The sequence below is a fragment of the Cyprinodon variegatus genome, unplaced genomic scaffold (assembly GCF_000732505.1).
Source record: "Cyprinodon variegatus isolate N-32 unplaced genomic scaffold, C_variegatus-1.0 Scaffold384, whole genome shotgun sequence".
Taxonomy (NCBI): Eukaryota; Metazoa; Chordata; class Actinopteri; order Cyprinodontiformes; family Cyprinodontidae; genus Cyprinodon; species Cyprinodon variegatus.
Genome location: NW_015150837.1, coordinates 729,001 through 746,889, shown reverse-complemented (window position 1 = coordinate 746,889; position 17,889 = coordinate 729,001). Strand labels below are relative to the sequence as shown.

The window sequence follows — 17,889 nt, the reverse complement described above, 5'->3', positions numbered from 1 at the left end:
TATTTTTTTCTTACAACCACAAGCACTTAGTGTTTATGATCCCAGGAGATAAATAGAGAATAAACGTGCTGGCAGCACGCCGTAGTTCTTAGGCACAGATACATTTCTAACTTGTTTAGCTCTGACTGAGCAGCTGCCTCTCTACTCAAAAAAACACCAGCCTTCTTAATAAATTACTCAACACTTATTACATTCCTGTTATACAATCAGTAGTTAACAATAAAAAAAAAAGGTTTCAAAAGGTAAAAATAAAAACATTGCACATTAGATCGTTTAAGCAGTGGGCTACTGTGTGATGGTGAACTCTTGTTTAAAAGTGAGACTGGAGTGAAACTTAGCAGCACTGATAGTAATGGTTTCACTTGTACAAGATTTATATTAACATTAAAAATTCAAGTTTTAAAATCAGGCATTAATGCGTTAGTCATCCCACAGAGTGTTGCTTCCTCATTGTGTCCAAGATCCTCACTCTCTCTTCTGGAGTCTTTCTGCACCAGCTCCTGAGGAAGAACAGACACTGTAAGTAAGGCAACTTTGAATACTTTGATTTCCTTTAGAATACAAACACTTGCAAATGTGTCTAATTTATTTATATAATCCATGTTAAATCTAATCCTTTAAACACACTTTACTCATCTGCTAAATGTTCATCACTGTATGAGTGGTGAAAGGTATTGAACCACGTCATCCTTTTATACAATTTGATTGGTTACATAAGTTGAGAATAAACAAACAATAAACAATAAACTAATCTGAACTATTGCTTTAAGAAATATATTTTTTATATATGTTGTATATTAATGTTGTGTTATTTATTAAAATGGTCCTGAATGAAATCTGAAGCTCAGCTGGAAGAACTAATAACAGAAAAACCATTATGCCACGGTTTTGGCTCTGTTTAAGTTTTCGTTTTGAGTTTTCAGTTTCACTTTGATCTATGTTTTTCCTGTGTTTTCTAGTTTTATTGGTTTATTTCCTATTTTGTGGTGTTTTCTGGATGTATTTGAGTTCTTTTGTATTTTTGGTTTGCCCTCTTCTGTCAGTCTCCTTTCCCTTAGCTTCCTTATAGATTCCTCTGTCCACACCTGCTCCCAATCTGCTTATCAGCCTGGGCTTTGTTTCTGTCTCCCATATATACACCTCCTGTTCGGTCACTCTTTGCTGGTTCACCGTCATTTCTTCCCCTTTAAGTGAGTTTCTGGTTTTCTGTATTTTTGTGGAGCCTGAGGATTTATGTTTTTGGATTTTTGCTTCTTTTGCCTTTTTGGATAAATAAATCTGCTAGAAACCACCTTCAGCTTTAGTCTCTGCATTTGGGTCCTCCTCAACCTGCACCCTACTTGACACATATATCACATGAACTAATACTATTAATCTGGACTTTAAGGGAAAGTAGAAAACAAATTTTTAGATTGTCGTTTGTGTGTTAATTTCAGTTTTTACATTGTGATTTTCTAGTGATATTCTGAGTTTAAATTTATATGGGACAAGATTATTGGAACTTTGTCCTCAATATGTAGAGTAAAGGAGAAAAATAAAAGCACATCATCACAATACACACCATCCCCACAATAAAACAGAGATGATGAGGACGGATGAAGCTAAACACTGAAGGAGGCAACACACTTAAGATTGAGGCAGAGGTTCACTCTCAGTAAAGATGAATATAAACATACAGCCAAAACTGAAAATTGCTGTTAATTGATACTGAATTATGGGTAACTACAATAGGTAAAATATAACAAACTCTAGGAACTACATCAGAACGTATTTGTACAAAAATAAGAGAGCAGCAAACTAACTTTTTTTTTTTATTATTTAAATGTGGAAAAAAATGAAATTCAGAATAAATATCTGTTGTGGTTTGAAGGCTTGTTTAGTGTTAGAGAAGGAAAAAATTAAAAAACAAAAAAATTCACCCCTGGCGGTTCATCTGGCCTGGAGAAGAGGACGTGTGACCCTGGCTTGGCTTCAGAGTTCTGGAAAATAATAAAAAGCTGAAATCTCAATAAGGTTTTCAAACCTTACATAATAAACCAAACAAACTCTGAGAACAGGCTTAAAGAACGCTTGAGACAAAAACATGTGTAACCTGTTGGTTGTGGGGCTTTTTGGCTTGCGTTGTGCCTTCCTGACTGGTGCGGGGGATTCACTGGCCCTGAGGAATCATCAAACCCAAATTTTACAAAAAACACTCGGCTGAAACATCACATGTCTGTAGGTTTCCATCTCATCTTACTTCTTCTTTCTGTCTAGAGATCTTTGTGTGGCAGCAGAAATAGACACCCTGTCTTTGGGAGACTTGGCTTTCTCCTGCAGAACAAAAAAGATTTAAAAGAAAATGTTTCTTCAAGAGCGAAAGGAAAATCAAGAAATATTCTATAGTTAAAAACTGGAGGAAAAAACGCTGTTGCCTCCGAAGTTAAAATGTTCCTTGTGAATCCTCAATAATAATAATGTCATTAAAAACTGGCCTTAGTTATTAAATTACCAGCTCTCGAAGTTTTCTCTCTGCACGGAGCTCCCTGTCCTGCTGCAGAAGCACTAATCGATCCCTCAAAGGCATTTCGAAGAAAATCTCATGGACGTCATACAGGGCTGCACGCAGCTGCGGGACAAAAGGTCTCATTTAATAACATAAGAACAGGAGAACCTCTGCTGGCTGCAGACAGTAATATCATAGTCATACCTGAGCTCTGACTCTCTCCTGCAGGGAAAGGTCTTGTGCAGTGTAGCTCCCTCTCTTCTCTGCAGCTTCAGTCTCAAATGATTTAATGAATTCTTGTGTATCCTAAGGCACAAGTTTACAAAAGTTTATTATTTTTAGTTTTATAATTTTTTATAGTTTTTAATGCTACAATTAATTAAATAAGTAAAATATTCTAATTAGAATTACAGTTCCTTCTTATTTATTGTCTGGAAGTCATCTTACCACAACGGTTTGGCGCAGGTGTTTCACCTTTTCTGTTTTGAGTAGTCTGCGTATGAGGAAGCCTCGGATCATGGCACCAATTTGACAGCAGGCTTTCTGATGCTCTGCTGTTAGAACCTGAAAAACACAGTATTCACACACAAAGAGAGAACAAAGAAATCATTAGTTCGTTTAAACTTCCTTCAACCGCCACTCAACATTCAGCAGATGGATCATTTGTAGCTGAGGACGTACATACTAAGAGTGAAGGGGGCTTTAACTAAAAACATAATATTTCCAGATCAAACTGCATAAAAAAAAACACATGAATAACAGTGAGAAAACACAACGTTGGTAGTAATATGACCTCAGCTGCTATGTTGTTAAGAGAAGAGATAAACAGGAATACAGGGATGAAATCAGCACCTTTATACTAACCAAACTTTGCCTCGCTCTGGATTTGTGTGCTGCTTGTGAAAAGCCCCGCAGATAAACAGCAGTCTGGGTAGAGGGAGTCATCACACTGGGAGGAACCGCACCGGAAAAACCTGGAAGAAGCTAGAAAACTGTACTTCGAATATAATTCAGTGTAAAGCTATTATTTGTACTATATTTTTGAGACAACACGTCTTTTAACAGTTGAAAACCAGAATACTGTGACAAATACACAAGTTATATATTATAATATAAAGATGTTAGCTTCAAGTGGGGAAACATGGTTCTTTCAAATGACATGTCTAATCTTTCAGTTACAGTTTCTAATGTGAACTGGGAGTCTAAGGCACTCTGATGCTAATCTGTGTAATGAGTGAACTGGTACCTATGTTGTGTCCAGATGATCGTTCTGATGGTGCGTGACTGGGACTCAGTCCTGGACAGGAGGGACTCATTAAAGGACAGCTGCCACTCACAGACTGATAGCTCCAATCACTTGTCAGCGTCTCGCACTTTTGCTCTTTCAGTCTCCTCTCTGTCTCCTCAAGCTCCTACATAATCAGAGATAAAGTTAGAGCTTGATGAAAAAAAACACAGAAGAGCAAATATTCAGTATATAGACAGGTTATTACAATTCTACTAGTTTTCTTTGTGTTCTGACAAAACTGAACTGTATCTATTCAGTGATTTAATAGCAAAACGTAATACTCACACAATGAGTATGTTTTAACTTCAGAGGGACATTTTAATTGTGTATTGCTGTTAATTCCAATGGTTACAGCTTAAAGCCAGTAAAAATACAAAATTATGTACCAATTTAACCCCAGTTTCTCCTATCACTCAGCTTTTTTCATTTATAGACTTTGATACAGCAAACAGTTTGTTTTTTTTCTTCTATACGTTTATTTTTTACTTTTGTAATACAATTTTTGATAATATTAAGACAGGATCTCCTAAGTAAGTTGGTTTGGTTGATCGTTTCATTTCTCCTTTAACATCCAATTCTTTAGGCATGAGGTTTTTGTCAAAGCAACGCTGTGTAACTTTTAACCAAAGTATTAGCTTCAGTTGAAATAGATAATCTGGGCTTCCCTTATCTATTCCCTTTATTGCTTAGTTACTTCTCAGGTGTAAACCTGAGAAGTAACTAAGCAATAAAGTTGATGTTAAACATCTACACAGATATGAGACTTCCCTGATCAGACATATTTTTGGTTCTCTGATGTAGGTTTTAATACACTGGGGTAAATGTGGCCTTGGCTTTACAAGTGAATCTATGATTTCTAAATCATTTGTACAATACACATAAAAAGGAATGGAAAATGTAAACTTTCAAATGCAGATATACAAGTGAACAACCATCACAGGCACAAACGAAGTAGAAAACATAGAATTCTCCTGGACCTCTGCTACCTCCCCTTTATCCCTCAAGTAAGAAAATCAGTCAGTCACCAGTTGTCATCAATCAACTTCTTCCAGATCAGTCAGTTTTCTCCCCTCAGATCAACCAGAAAGCTCACTTGACTTCCTGCAACTCTCCCCTTCTAGATCAAAATGTACTGGTTCTCTGTGTGATTCTGCACATGGGTAAAAAAAAACTGCAAACCAAAATGACAGATAATGCAATAAGCCCCAGAAATAAGAGCTGAAGTCAGACCTGTTATGTGCCTGATGGATGTAAACAACAGCTTAAACTGAGTTACTCTTTAGTTTGTGTGGAATATAAAGATTTTCGTTAGCTCTCTACAATGGGAGAGCAAACCTACAGCAGAAAGCTGCTATTTTGCTTATTTTAGTGCTTAGTTTGGAAAATTGACTCAGACTTTAGTGAATTATTTTAAATTAAAGATGCTGTGATCGTTTAGTTTAGAGCGAGGCAATTTCTAAATATCTATTGTGTTCTCTGGGACCGTTGCACAGAGTATAAAATATTAATCCAATATAATAAATTACTTTATCAAATGTTATTTCATTACTGGTTTATTCATATTAATTATACCCTCTCATTATTCTACTTTTTTATTAAATAAAAGCAATGTTCCCACAAATTTTTAATGTGTCTGAGCAAACACACGAGCCCCCCTCAGTTCACTGAGGATCACTGTGAGCAACATGAGCAGTGCACGCTGAGGCCGCACAACAATATTAATGTTGTTATAAACCCGGGATCATAGAAAATTACATGGTTTAATAAAATAATAAGAGATTACAGCAGCAATTTCCATTAGTTTACCTTTAATTTAAGTGGGTTTTTTTCACACTTAAAATTAAAACAAAAACTTATGTTCACATAATGAAGTTTGTGCTGAAGCTTGTGATACAGTATAAATTCCTGTAACTCTTGTCTTTATATTTTCAAAATGACAGTTTTGTAATCATTTCTGCTATACATTTTATAACAGTATAAGCATTCATGATTAATGTCCATAAATAAAAAACATAATAAATGTCACTAAAATATGAAGAAATCTGACTTAAATCTTTCTATTTTTCATATGCGTCCTTCTTATGTCTCCAATGTTTGTTCACTTTTAAATCATGTTAGGATCTTAAAGTAGATCTTTAGCTGTGAGATCTTCTTTAGCTCCTCCCATCTAAGTGCTACAGCCACCATATCTGAGAATGTAGTGATTATGTTTTTACTTCATCATATACTTGAATTTATTAAAAAAAATAAAAGTCACATAGCATTGTCCTGAGCTGTGAGCAGGAATGACTTAAACTACGTGCATGTCGGATAGCAGGACTGTTACCAATTGATTAGTTTCATGGTTCCTGGAGACTGATAAATAATTTAGGCACCACATACTGTTCTTCCAGCTGGATTATTTATTTACGTATGCATCTGTTTCTCTCTTTGATACGCTGAATAAGGACATTTGTTGAACCTTTTTTAAATAACAATGTTTAATTGAACATATTCATCCAAATACAACTCCTAAATTTATTCAGATTTATTCTTAAACTGATTTGATGGTGATATTTTAAACTAAAATTTAGGATAGATCATGCGCCAGAGCAGCTGATGTTCAGTAAAGCCAGCAGTCACGTCAAGCATGCAGCAGGCTAAGACAGAGTCCTGAATGGGTCTGATTTTTCAAAACTGTATCCACCTGCAACAGTAGAGTTCAGAACCGAGCCCAACCCGTTTCTCTAAGTTATCCTATATAAAACCTGGTCCTGACCACAAGGAACAATAAATAATTAAGTACGACCAAACCTGTGATCACAAAGTGTTCACAAAGCCGTTTAGTTTAACAGAGGGAGAAAAGAACATGGCTTCACGCTCACATGCAATGCCCGCTGCGCTCACAGATTAACAGCTATAAATGGGCTGAAGTAAGAAGGTTTGCCTCGTTGCTTAAAAAAAAAATCACTGTTATTTGGATATTCTTGAATCAATTTATTTTTAGAGTGTAGAGTCAATACATAAAAACATATAAATAAGTTTCATTCATGCTGTAACTCTCTGTGTGACACCTGCCCACATTGTATTCATTTATACCCGATACATAATATTGTTTTTTTTTTCTACCCGTAGATGTAATTTGTGATAGCACTCATAAAAACGAGATGTTATAGGAGCCGAAAACTAAATAATTTTTTTATATATATGTTTAATTTGGTATGGGAAGCTAAAATAACTGCTTCTAAAATAACTCCTTTTCAATAATATGTCACAAAATTGCTTGTATTTATATTGTTGGTTTTAAGTGGAAAAACAAATGATACATAGATTCAAAATGTTATTGGTCTAATTCAGGGCTCTTCAACGTTTTCCAGGCCAAGGACCCCCAAACTGATGGCGAGATGGAGCGGGGACCCCCTAATTATATATATGTGTATATATATATATATATATATATATATATATATATATATATGGTATGAAATTGTGTTAGATCAAACTGGTCCTTTAGCGACTCTATTACATATGGAGTCATGTAACGAAAGTAATTTCGTCCTGGGATTATTAATGTATTTCTGATTCTGATTCAAATTCCTCATGGATAGGATGGGTGTTGTGAATGAAACGGTGACCAGCTTGAAAGAGCTTGTGCGTGTGTCGCTGAATGTGTGCATTGATGACTGAAAGACATCTTCTGCTTCCATTTATCTGTTTACTATAGTATGTTGAATTCATGTTAATATGTATATAAAGACATTTCAATTAGTGGAAAAAATTGTGGGGGGGAATATAAAAAAAAAGTCTAATCAACCAAAACTTTCACAACCCCCATGCAGTACGTCTGTGGACCCCCTAAGGGTTGCAGACCCACTGTTGAAGACCTCCGGTCTAATTGATTTAGGTGGGATATTTTTTATTGCACTGTAAAGATTTTCTTGTATGCTGAGAATGCGTCAGTAATGGGCTAGATCGGTCTCGATTTTCACAAATACACATTTGTGATTCATACATGCACAGGACAAGCTCAAAACACACACAGCCCGATTCACACAATCACACAAGATTCACACATGCACAGCACATGATTCGCAAAAGTATTTTTGGTCCATAAACATTTATAAATTAAATTGCAAAGTACCAGTGGTCTTTAAACTTCACTGCATTTGTGTGGATTTTTGAAACTCTCCTGACATGCCTCGATACACAAATGCATTTTTTTAAATGGGGATGTCTGCAACCAATCACAGACCTCCCTTGTATAAGCCAATTGCAAGAAAGTAATCCACGTGGGATAACTGACCTCCAGATTCCACATCCTTCAGATTGCCTGCTCAAAAAAAAGCCATCTTGCTCCGCTCCAACTTCTTTTGAGCTCAAGGAGAGCATGCGCGTTATTATTATTTAATTAATAGGAAAAAAAAACATGCAGTACTGAACACTAAATTTAATATGACATAATTAAATCTCACCATCAGCATCAATCACACATTTCTGCCCAAACATTAATTTTCGGTTGTGGGTCTTTGAAACAGGAATAATCATACAACATTGGTTTGTTCTCTACCTCTAAACTCAGTATCTCTTCATTCATGCCTGGGATAAGAAGGTTATTTTGAAGTTGTCAGATGTGCTCTTGGAATTTGTTGTGACTGGATTTGATGAAACTTTTAAGCCTCTCAGAATAAAATAAATATTTTGATAGAGATGATAAATCTGCTTCCTGGTACGTTGAAGTGCCGATAATCTGCATCCAATAATTTAATTAAACAGTTTTAGGTTTTGGGAATATATATGCTGTAATTTGTAGTTGTCGATCTAACGTTACCATATTTCAATTTGACAAACCAGATCTTCTCAATGTTCTTTATCCTGTTTACTGCGTTTGCATTAGCGGATCTTTACCTGGCCGGTGTTCTGTCAGCTCAGCATAACCCATCAGGCTTCAGATTGTGCCAGTAGGCTTAGTAGGTTTTCATCACCGTGTGAATCTTAATCCTAACCCTAAAGTCATTCCTTTCCCACCTGCAGAATCATGTGCTGTGCATGTGTGGATCTTGTATGCTTGCTTGAATCGTGTTGTGTGTGTGTGGAGCTTGTATTATGTGTGTTTGGATTGTGCAGGCCCACAGCTTAGAGGAAACATTTAAATCTGACTGTAATGAGTTGATGTCATATTTAAATGTCTTTTATTGACTCATCTAAATACATTAACATTCCTATAACATTCTTTTTGACTTAGGTGACTGTATTTTGAAGAACAAAAAAAAGTAAAACAAATTACCTGCTATACCATGTACTCCTGTGGTATTTGTTCTTACCAGATGGAGGCGGTGTTGCTCCTTTTCTTGCTCAGCTAGAAGTGTCGCCATCTGCAAGGCATATTCCTCCTCTAAATGTCTATGCATGTCCTCCAGAGCATGCGCTCGCCATTGGCTCGCCTCTGTTTATTTTAAAAACAAAATCTTTTTTGCATTTTCACTTTAGCATAAACAGGTAAAACTGGTCTGGGAAAAAAATCAAGTTTATTCAGTCACAGGAAAAGAATTGCAAAAACAGAATCTTGACATAAAATTAACAGATAAACTGACCTGACTTGGGATGTAGCTCAGCAGTATTTTTCAGGAAAGGTGTTTTCTTGCTGTTGGTTAACTCTTGGGACTCATCAGGACTCCAACGGTGCCTCAGCGGACGTGAAGTGCAGCTTTCTGTCTTGTAAGATCGGTTCAAAGGGGCTTCAGTGGAGCGCCTACTTGGAGCTAGGCATGTCACACCTGCAATGAAGCGAGGGACCCTCTCCTGGCTCCGGTCAACATGCTCTGCTCCAGACTGGAAGGTATTCAGCTGGCTGTCTAGTGTGTGAGAGCGCCGACGGAAACCCAAAGACTCATGGTGCATCATGGAGCTGGGTACTGAGACACTCACAGAGCTTTTTCTTTCCTGCACTGGGGTGGCATTGCACCTGCCTTCACCCTCCTCTATGCCCCAACTGCTGTAGGAACCAGCTGACAGAGCCGCTGACCAGTCCACCTGAACAGCCCGCCCCTTTAACCTCTCCGGGCTTCGAGGGATAAGGTCTGCAGTTCCAACTGGAAACGAGATGTGAATGTTTCCTGTAGAAAATGGCCGCGGTTTACGGCAACCAGAACGAAGGCTAATATGGGACTCCTGACTAGGGAGACAAGCATACTCCGGGTTAATAGGTGAGAGGGGGGCAGACCTTTGGGGACTGGGATCATAACCAGGTGGGCTATGATGCAAACTGAATCCAAACTCAACACCTTTGTCTCTTATAGGACTGTGCTGTTTGATAGAAACCCTTTTCGCTGGGGAAGTCTCTCTGATGGGGTCAACCGTCTCAGCTGATCTCTGCTGATTCTGCTCCCGCTGCACATACTCCCTTGATCTTTTAAGAAGGCTATCCAAACTTATGTCCTCATCTTCCTCCTCTTCCTCTTCACTTCTCTCTTGATCCTCCCCATTTAAAGTCTCCTCTTCTTTATAACCGTTGTTTATGGGAGTCTCAGAGCTTGGATTAGGAGACTCTACTGCCTCTGACTTAACTCCAGCAGCTTTGGGAGGCCCAGGTGAGTCAGTAACCAAGGTGTAGCCACTAACAGTCGCAGGTTTACAAACAAGCAGCTTGATATTTTTCTCACATGGTACTTCTTGCACCTGAACAAAATACACACAGACAAAAGAGCTATTATGGTGTGACTGCTTTGCACTAGAAAGGCAGATCTTTCATATTTCCATTAACAATTAGAAGAAAGATTTGGACTAGGAGGTCAGATCTTCACAGGCAACCTTAGCTTTGATCCACACATCCATCACATGTGATGAAAATTGACAGACTAAACTATTCACACTTCTGGCAGCTTACATCTCTTTAAACCAGTGGCACATACTGCTGTGAAATCTTGGCTTGTGAGCATTAGTTTAAACTGGCAACAGCAGTTAGAACCAGAATTTTTCTCATATACTCTGCAGTCGAGTATAAGATTATTCCTTAGCTTTAACGTTCTGCTTTAGAGACAAAGCCAACATAACTTTACCACTAAGGTCTGGTCACAAATGAAAAGCACTCATTTCCTGTTTGAAAAGTCTTCAATTCTAGTCTCCATTGTGTAGTTCTAGAATATTTTTGACATTTTTTAGTTTGAAATAATCAAACATTAAATGTTTAATGCATTTTACCTTCTGAATTAATACATTAGACACAGACCTGTGGAAAATGTATATCTTAATATTTCAATATTTAACTTGCAAGTTGCAAGCCTTCAGCTTACTTTTCATCATTGTGGTCAAATTGTTTCATCTTTGACCATAAAATGCTAGTTTAAACATTTTTGGCTTGTCCATAAGGCCAGCTGCAAATACTAATGCCGTCTGAATTTGTATGTTTTCCTTTCTTTTTGAGAACAGAATCATAATCTTTGTTAATGTTCAAATGACTTTACACCGGTTCTCCAGTTTATATTTAGTTGATCCCTGATGTTTCCTGGGATTAGTCTTAAACGTTCCAAACCAATTTCTTTTAATTTGAGGCTGAAACTTTGGGTCTTATGGTTTATGATGAGAAATGATCCCAACACAAATGCTAAGAAAAAGTTGTCAGATTCAAAACCTGTGGGAAACTAGACAGTTTAGAAAAAACAATTTTAATCAGATAGAAATATTTTGGTTCACTGAATTAACGTAGAATCTGACCCTTGTATTTAACTCTGTGATTATCACCAGAGATTTCAATTCAGGGCGATGTTTAATTTACGTTCTGATTCACATCTTGCACACAAACCTACTTTAACAATTGAATCATGCATGTGAAATCTATATATGAAGAAAAAAAATCTAATTTTTCTTGCTCTGTGTGGATGAAATGATTCTACATATTGTAGACTTTTAAGAATCTGCCTTCACCAGAGTCTCCCCATAACATTAGCTGAGATACCCGGGAGGTTGCAATGCACACTGACCTGAGCTTGATCCAGTATGTCCTGAACACGGGCCAGGAGCCTTTTTCTCTGCTGGTTCTCCTTGTTCTGCTCCAGCTGGATTGCTCTTTGCTTGTAGCCATACATCTCTGCATACTGCTCTGCACTCAGCTGAAAAACAAAAACAGATTTTTGTTTGCACATCAAGGACTCAAGTGATGTCCACAAAAATACTGAAAGGTTAGCTGAAAAATCTTTGAATCCATGTGTTCCCTCCAATAATGTGGTTTTTTCACTTAGGAGCTTAGATACTTTCTCTTTGTTTTGTTGTAAGAGTTTCTAATGTGAGACTGTTCCTGAACCCATTTTGTGAGCACTGACTTTGCTTTTTTAATCAGTCCTGATGCAGCTCCTCATCAATCACCTTTTCCCTATTTTTTCTGCCAAGAGCCGATTAGACTCTCCTTATCAGAGGCCTTATTTCTTTTAGCATGAAAATCACAGGTTCAAATAGCAGAGCTGGGTTCAATGGATTATTGTTTTTTGATGCTACAAACTGAACTCACACCTCCTCTGTTAAGGCCATGACAGATGATTGATCATGTTCTATAGAAATAACAGGTTTCATATGTCTCTCAAAGAAAAACATTTATAATGCATTAATGTATTATATTTATCAACAGACATCCACTTCAAATTTTTCTTTGAATTGTTACCAGTGAATCAGCATTTTTACATTTTGCTTGTCACTTCCCTCCTGATACACCTACATTTCCCCCCTAAGATACATTAAAGGGTATTTCTATTCTGTTGTGCTTAAAGTTAAGCAAACACTGAGGTAAAATTAACTGGTTTGAATTTTCACTCCTTCACTTTTAGAAGGATGCTAACATGGCCTCATCATGGACCTGAGTCTCTCTGTTAAGCTACTTCATCTAATCAAGACCAGTTTCTATGTGTTTTGGATGATTTTACTGTTAGGAAATATGATTGTGTTCAGTTTTAAACTATCCATCGTTGATTTAAAGGAAAGATATGGAATTTGCAGGTATACCTATATTATAATCATTTCATAAACTTTGTGCAATGTTGGACTGGCGGCAAAGCACCCCCACTTTATGGTGGTGTCACCACAATGCTTAAAAGCAGATATTTTAAGGTAATTTTAGTCTCAAAGGTTTCACATTTACTTCCATAAAGATTTTCTTTTCTAATTTCAGTAAAGTCCATTTGGCTTAAGTAGTTGGGCAATGAAATAAATCCTGTAGGTATTCATTTGAAAGCTTTCTGATTTACTAACCCTTCAGTTCAGGATTTTATAAAACCTACTGTGGTCTTTGAACTTCATAACTAATTTTACTTTATCTAAGGGTGGCAGTTTGGGTCACATTTTTGAACCCTTGTTGAGACTCAGTTAGGTGTCCCATTAGGACACTGATCCCAAACAAGAAACAGGTTGTAAATTAGAGAAAAGAAACTAACTAAACTTCTGGATTGCCTGTTCAAAGGATATCTGAACAATCACTAGTAGGGTTACACAGTAGAGAGACAAATTCCTTATTCCTGAGCCAATCCACATGGATGACACCTATTCTTTCACTTTGCAAGTTATTAGTTTCTTTTGTATACTGTGTCTTGGAACAGCTGATTCACAACAGTTAGTGTGGGCCGCTATTAAAATTAGCATAACTTAATCAGTAGCAGTTTGTTGGTATTATTGGTCACACAGGCAGCCAGCATGAATATAAAATACAGATGAGGTAAACATGGTGTTTCAGTTATTTATAAAAAGTTTATTTAAATAAAACATTTAAGATGTAAATTGGGCATCCTTGTTCATATTTCAGCTCAGATTTAAAATTGAAAATCTGATAAACTTTTCAGTTTATCGATTGGTTTTAAACTCTTACAAATTAAAGTAAAGACAATTTTAGTGTAACTAATTAGACTATATATATAGGTATATCATATGATGATTGGAATTCATCATTTAAATTAATCAATAAAACAATATGTAACATAACAATATTTAATGTAAAAAAAATGCATTTACAACATATCATCAGTTACATAAGCAGGGCCGAGCTCAATTTGTGCCAGCGGCATCTGGTAGTGGCACTTCCTATGGCCTCTTTCTAAAAATAATCATATTTTATTTATACTATTTCTAATAAAAGATTTTGGAACTTTTGCCATCCACATTGTGGCAGCTGCAGTGGCATGCCACTGCCACTAGGTGTCGCTAAGTTCACTGCAATTCTATAGCTATTTATGAGCAAATGGTTTGATTTTGGGTTTATTTATTGCCTGTTCTATATTTACTTTCAATTAATGATGTGCTAAATTCACATAATTTAATAACATTTTTAACCAATTTAATGAAAAAGTTATAAGGTAACTGTTTGTGTTAGTGGTTTGACCTGTGATAAGAAAAATAATGTGGTGATATTAAAACAATCACCTGAAAATACGCTGGCACATTTGTGAAATCAGTGGCTGTTGGGTGCCACAAAAATGCACAATAATACCAGCGGATGGTAAGATGCTACAGAGATGCCAGACCTGCTGTAAAATCCTTCAATAACGGCTGCTGCTAATGTTTTCATGGAAGCATTGCTGATTATTGGCAAACGGGATNATGCTACAGAGATGCCAGACCTGCTGTAAAATCCTTCAATAACGGCTGCTGCTAATGTTTTCATGGAAGCATTGCTGATTATTGGCAAACGGGATATCAGGATAGTTATAAGATACAAATAAATAATAAATAAATAGATATAAATAAAATCTTAAAAAAAATCTATAATTAATAACGAAATTTTCTTTGTTTAACAAGGGACAACATAGTGTATGTTTTTGCTTGTGTTTTGTTTGGTTTGATTGTCTTTTTTAATAATGAGGTTACTACTGTAAGTTTGTTGTATGTACTGATTGTGGTAATTTTTGTTGAAAATGGACCCCAGGAAGAGTAGTCTCTACTCTGGTAGAGACTAGTGGGGATCCTCAAACAAAAAAATAAACATAATTATACAGCGTGAGAGCTTGTTGTGAGTTGTTACAAAAGGAAAAACACTTAAAAACATGCTGGTACTCCCTAGAATTCCCTTCCACAAAGATACCACAGGATTCTACATATATATGTCTTTATATGGAAACAGGTAAAATAATATTTGATAGGTCTATGTCAAATGTTATTGTTCATTAATAACTACAAATAGCTTAGCTTGCCAGGTAACAGACACAACTCTAAATGTTGTAAATCCATTTTGAAAAATGTTTATTGCTAACATCACGTGGATTGAAAGTAAATATAGAACATGCATCAAATAACCCCAAAATAAAAGCATTTGCTCATAAACAGCCATAGCATTGCGGCAGGTGGCCTGCCGGCTAAGTGGCACCTTGTGGCAGTGGTATGTCAGTAAAAGTCCCACTATTGCTAAATTCGAAATTATGGGGCTGCGTCCTCTGAAGGCCAGATTCGTCGGCCGTTACATCATAGCGTGTTGCCGAGGCCTGTTCAAATTTGAAGACTCCTCGTTATGCAGCCAACAAATGCAGCCTTCTTTTAGCCTTTTATTGTAGGACAGGTCCGGTAGATCCTATGTAGCCTTGGATATTCCATGATTCATTGAAAGTCAAAGCAAGCAGGTTTCTCCGTTCTCAGAGGAAAAAGGTAAATGGCACTGAACAGTGGTGATATTGTAAGTGCAGTTTAATATAATACAAGTGTGTGAATAGTTCCATCTGAATTTAATGAGAATAGTTGTTTTTAATGGTTATTGAGTCAAATATGTGGTAGATAATGTTTGGTTTATTGAAAGCTTTTGTCTGTCCCTAAGCAAATGGCTTTGGCTGACATTTAAGGACAGATTCCAATATCTCTGCAGTGTGGGGAGTATAAATCTGATAGTCGCGACAACGATATTGCTGCTGAAGCTCCTCGAAAATGTTATTAGCACCCAGAACAGTGGGGAGAAGTCTGGTATCCTGTCTTTGCCTGCTTTGTGTGTCAGCTTTCACAGTTGCTAGGCAACAGACCATATTGGCGTTGAATACCTGGGAAAAGCTGGACCTGTTTGAATCCAAACCCAAAACTGCAGGGATTTAAATCAGTGGCAGGCTGTCTGGCGCTTGCTCCGGTAGCGTGCTAGGACATGGAAACCATTGGCCGTTGCCACTGCCACGATTTGCACCTGTTGTCTCTCTATATTTTCCTGACTCAGTACTGTTAAGCTCTGACATGTTATGACATGGTCCAACATTAAAAAATGTTGATGCCTACATCCAAACTTGTACCGACATCTTTGGCTAAGGGTGAAGATGCATTTTCTTTTCTTGCTTGTCCGACAAGGGAAGGGGGCAGAGTGGGCATTGACGTTAGGCTTAAATGTAACGGAGTAGCATAGCTAACACTAGCTGAACTGCTGTCTAATGTCAATTCATGAGGATGTTTGTAATTAGGAAATGAAAGTGTTTTTTTTTTTGTTCTCTTCATATTACCAATTCTTTGTAAATCCCAAAGGAAAATCATTCCTTAAACTTGTAAATGTTATTTAATAGGTGAGCAATATTAACATCAGCATGAGTCGCCCTTCTCTGCCTCCGACTGGCTCAATGGTCGACTCATGCCTAAAGTCAACCAATGTATTTAGTAAATTCAGTGATCATTAGCCAATTAGAAGCAGGGTAGCACAGGTGATGGATTCACCATCCTAGGAAAAAAGGGGAAATTTGGCTTGGATATTCTGCTTAATAGTGCAGATCACAGGAGATTTAAAAGAAGGTATCCGTAATGCTGGCTGAAAAATAAGTCAGTATACTCGTGTATAAACCACAATGGTACTATAATTTAGATCACATCTGGATATAATAATAAATTTAAATCTAAGCAACCAATTTGTGTTTTGAAAACTCAATAAAGTTATCTGCTGCTTGGTCATCCTTAAATTGCCCCTTGAACAAATGAATAGAGAATTTATGCCTATAATGAGTGTAAATAGAGTTGTTACTGAAGCTGGAAAACAAAAATAAAAATCAGGAGCTGTCTAGATCATTAGATGGCTTCTGTTTCAAACATAACAAAGTTAATTTATGTTTTCCTTACCCGAGGCAACAGTATAGATCTTCCATGAAAGCGGATGACAGAGGGACCCTTCAGGGAACTAAGAGGTTCACATGTCTTCCTCTGGAGTTTCCCCTCCTGCAGTAACGCCAAACTCTGCAGACAGAACTCCTCGTAGCTCTGCATCCCTGGACGACCACACATCCACAGTCTGGGCAGGAAACACACACCATGTAGCCTCGTTATGCAGCTGTTGAGACCAAAACAAATAAAATAAGTTACAAAAAGCTTTTTTTACCTTTCATGTTACTGTACATTCAGTTATGATGACTGTATAAGGCATTTCGCTGCAATGATTTTTGGGGGATTTTTTACTACTACTGATATGAAGTAGTCATAAAGCAGAGCGTGACAGGAAAGTGGACATAAGAAATATGCTTTTTGAAATTTTTGGACATACAAAAATAAAATAATTAGCTTAGAAAACCAAAAAACACACCAGACAGGTAAGGAGTAGGTTGTAGAGAAGTTTAAAGCAGAAACTGATTTTAAAACAAGATAATAGGCATATAGCATTGAAACCTGGTAAACACCTGGTACAAATGCAATCCTGCTTAGACCTGAATAAACAGGCTGTCCACTAAGAAAAGGAACCCAGAAGCCTTAGGAAACTCTAAAGAAGGAAAATAAGATGATCAATTCTCCCTTTAATCTATGAAATCTCAGCTCAACAAGTTAAGACTTTTCTGGAAGAATAGCGAAAGGAAATTAATTGCTTAATGAAAGTAATTTGCACACACAACTTACTAATATGTGTAGTGGTACCTAATACACTGAATATGAATAAAACACTATGGTGACAGTATCATGGCATGGGGTTGTTTTCTGTTACCAGTGACAGGAAAGCATGTAAGAGCTGGCTGGTGATTAATAGTGCCAACTTGTTCCAAATGTTTTGATACAGGCAAACATATCCTAAAATATAAACCCAGAGCTGCTCAGAAATGATTCAGATCAAAACACATTAATGTGTTGCAATTAGAGCTAAAACAATTATTCGGATTAATCGCTTATTAAAATAACCGTCGACTAATGTAGTAATCCATTAATTGTTAACTAGATATTATTTATTTCAAGT

General features: G+C 36.8%; 1 protein-coding gene across 2 annotated transcripts in view; it reads right to left on the bottom strand.

Annotated features, from left to right (window-relative positions):
* The window catches only part of ccp110 (centriolar coiled-coil protein 110kDa), a 19,412-nt gene continuing 1,523 nt past the window's right edge, over window positions 1-17,889 (bottom strand). The window contains exons 2-14 of one of the 2 annotated variants that reach the window (XM_015387045.1): window positions 16,794-16,962; window positions 11,729-11,857; window positions 9,344-10,427; window positions 9,074-9,195; window positions 3,732-3,897; window positions 3,350-3,459; window positions 2,933-3,049; window positions 2,690-2,791; window positions 2,492-2,608; window positions 2,240-2,313; window positions 2,093-2,158; window positions 1,920-1,979; window positions 1-500 (exon numbers count right to left, since the gene is read on the bottom strand). In XM_015387045.1, coding sequence (XP_015242531.1) covers window positions 425-500; window positions 1,920-1,979; window positions 2,093-2,158; window positions 2,240-2,313; window positions 2,492-2,608; window positions 2,690-2,791; window positions 2,933-3,049; window positions 3,350-3,459; window positions 3,732-3,897; window positions 9,074-9,195; window positions 9,344-10,427; window positions 11,729-11,857; window positions 16,794-16,955 — 2,385 coding nt within the window. In that variant the 5' untranslated portion in view covers window positions 16,956-16,962 and the 3' untranslated portion in view covers window positions 1-424. Of the gene's footprint in view, window positions 501-1,919; window positions 1,980-2,092; window positions 2,159-2,239; window positions 2,314-2,491; window positions 2,609-2,689; window positions 2,792-2,932; window positions 3,050-3,349; window positions 3,460-3,731; window positions 3,898-9,073; window positions 9,196-9,343; window positions 10,428-11,728; window positions 11,858-16,793; window positions 17,002-17,889 lie in introns of both variants that reach the window. The other variant, XM_015387044.1, reaches the window with a different exon arrangement.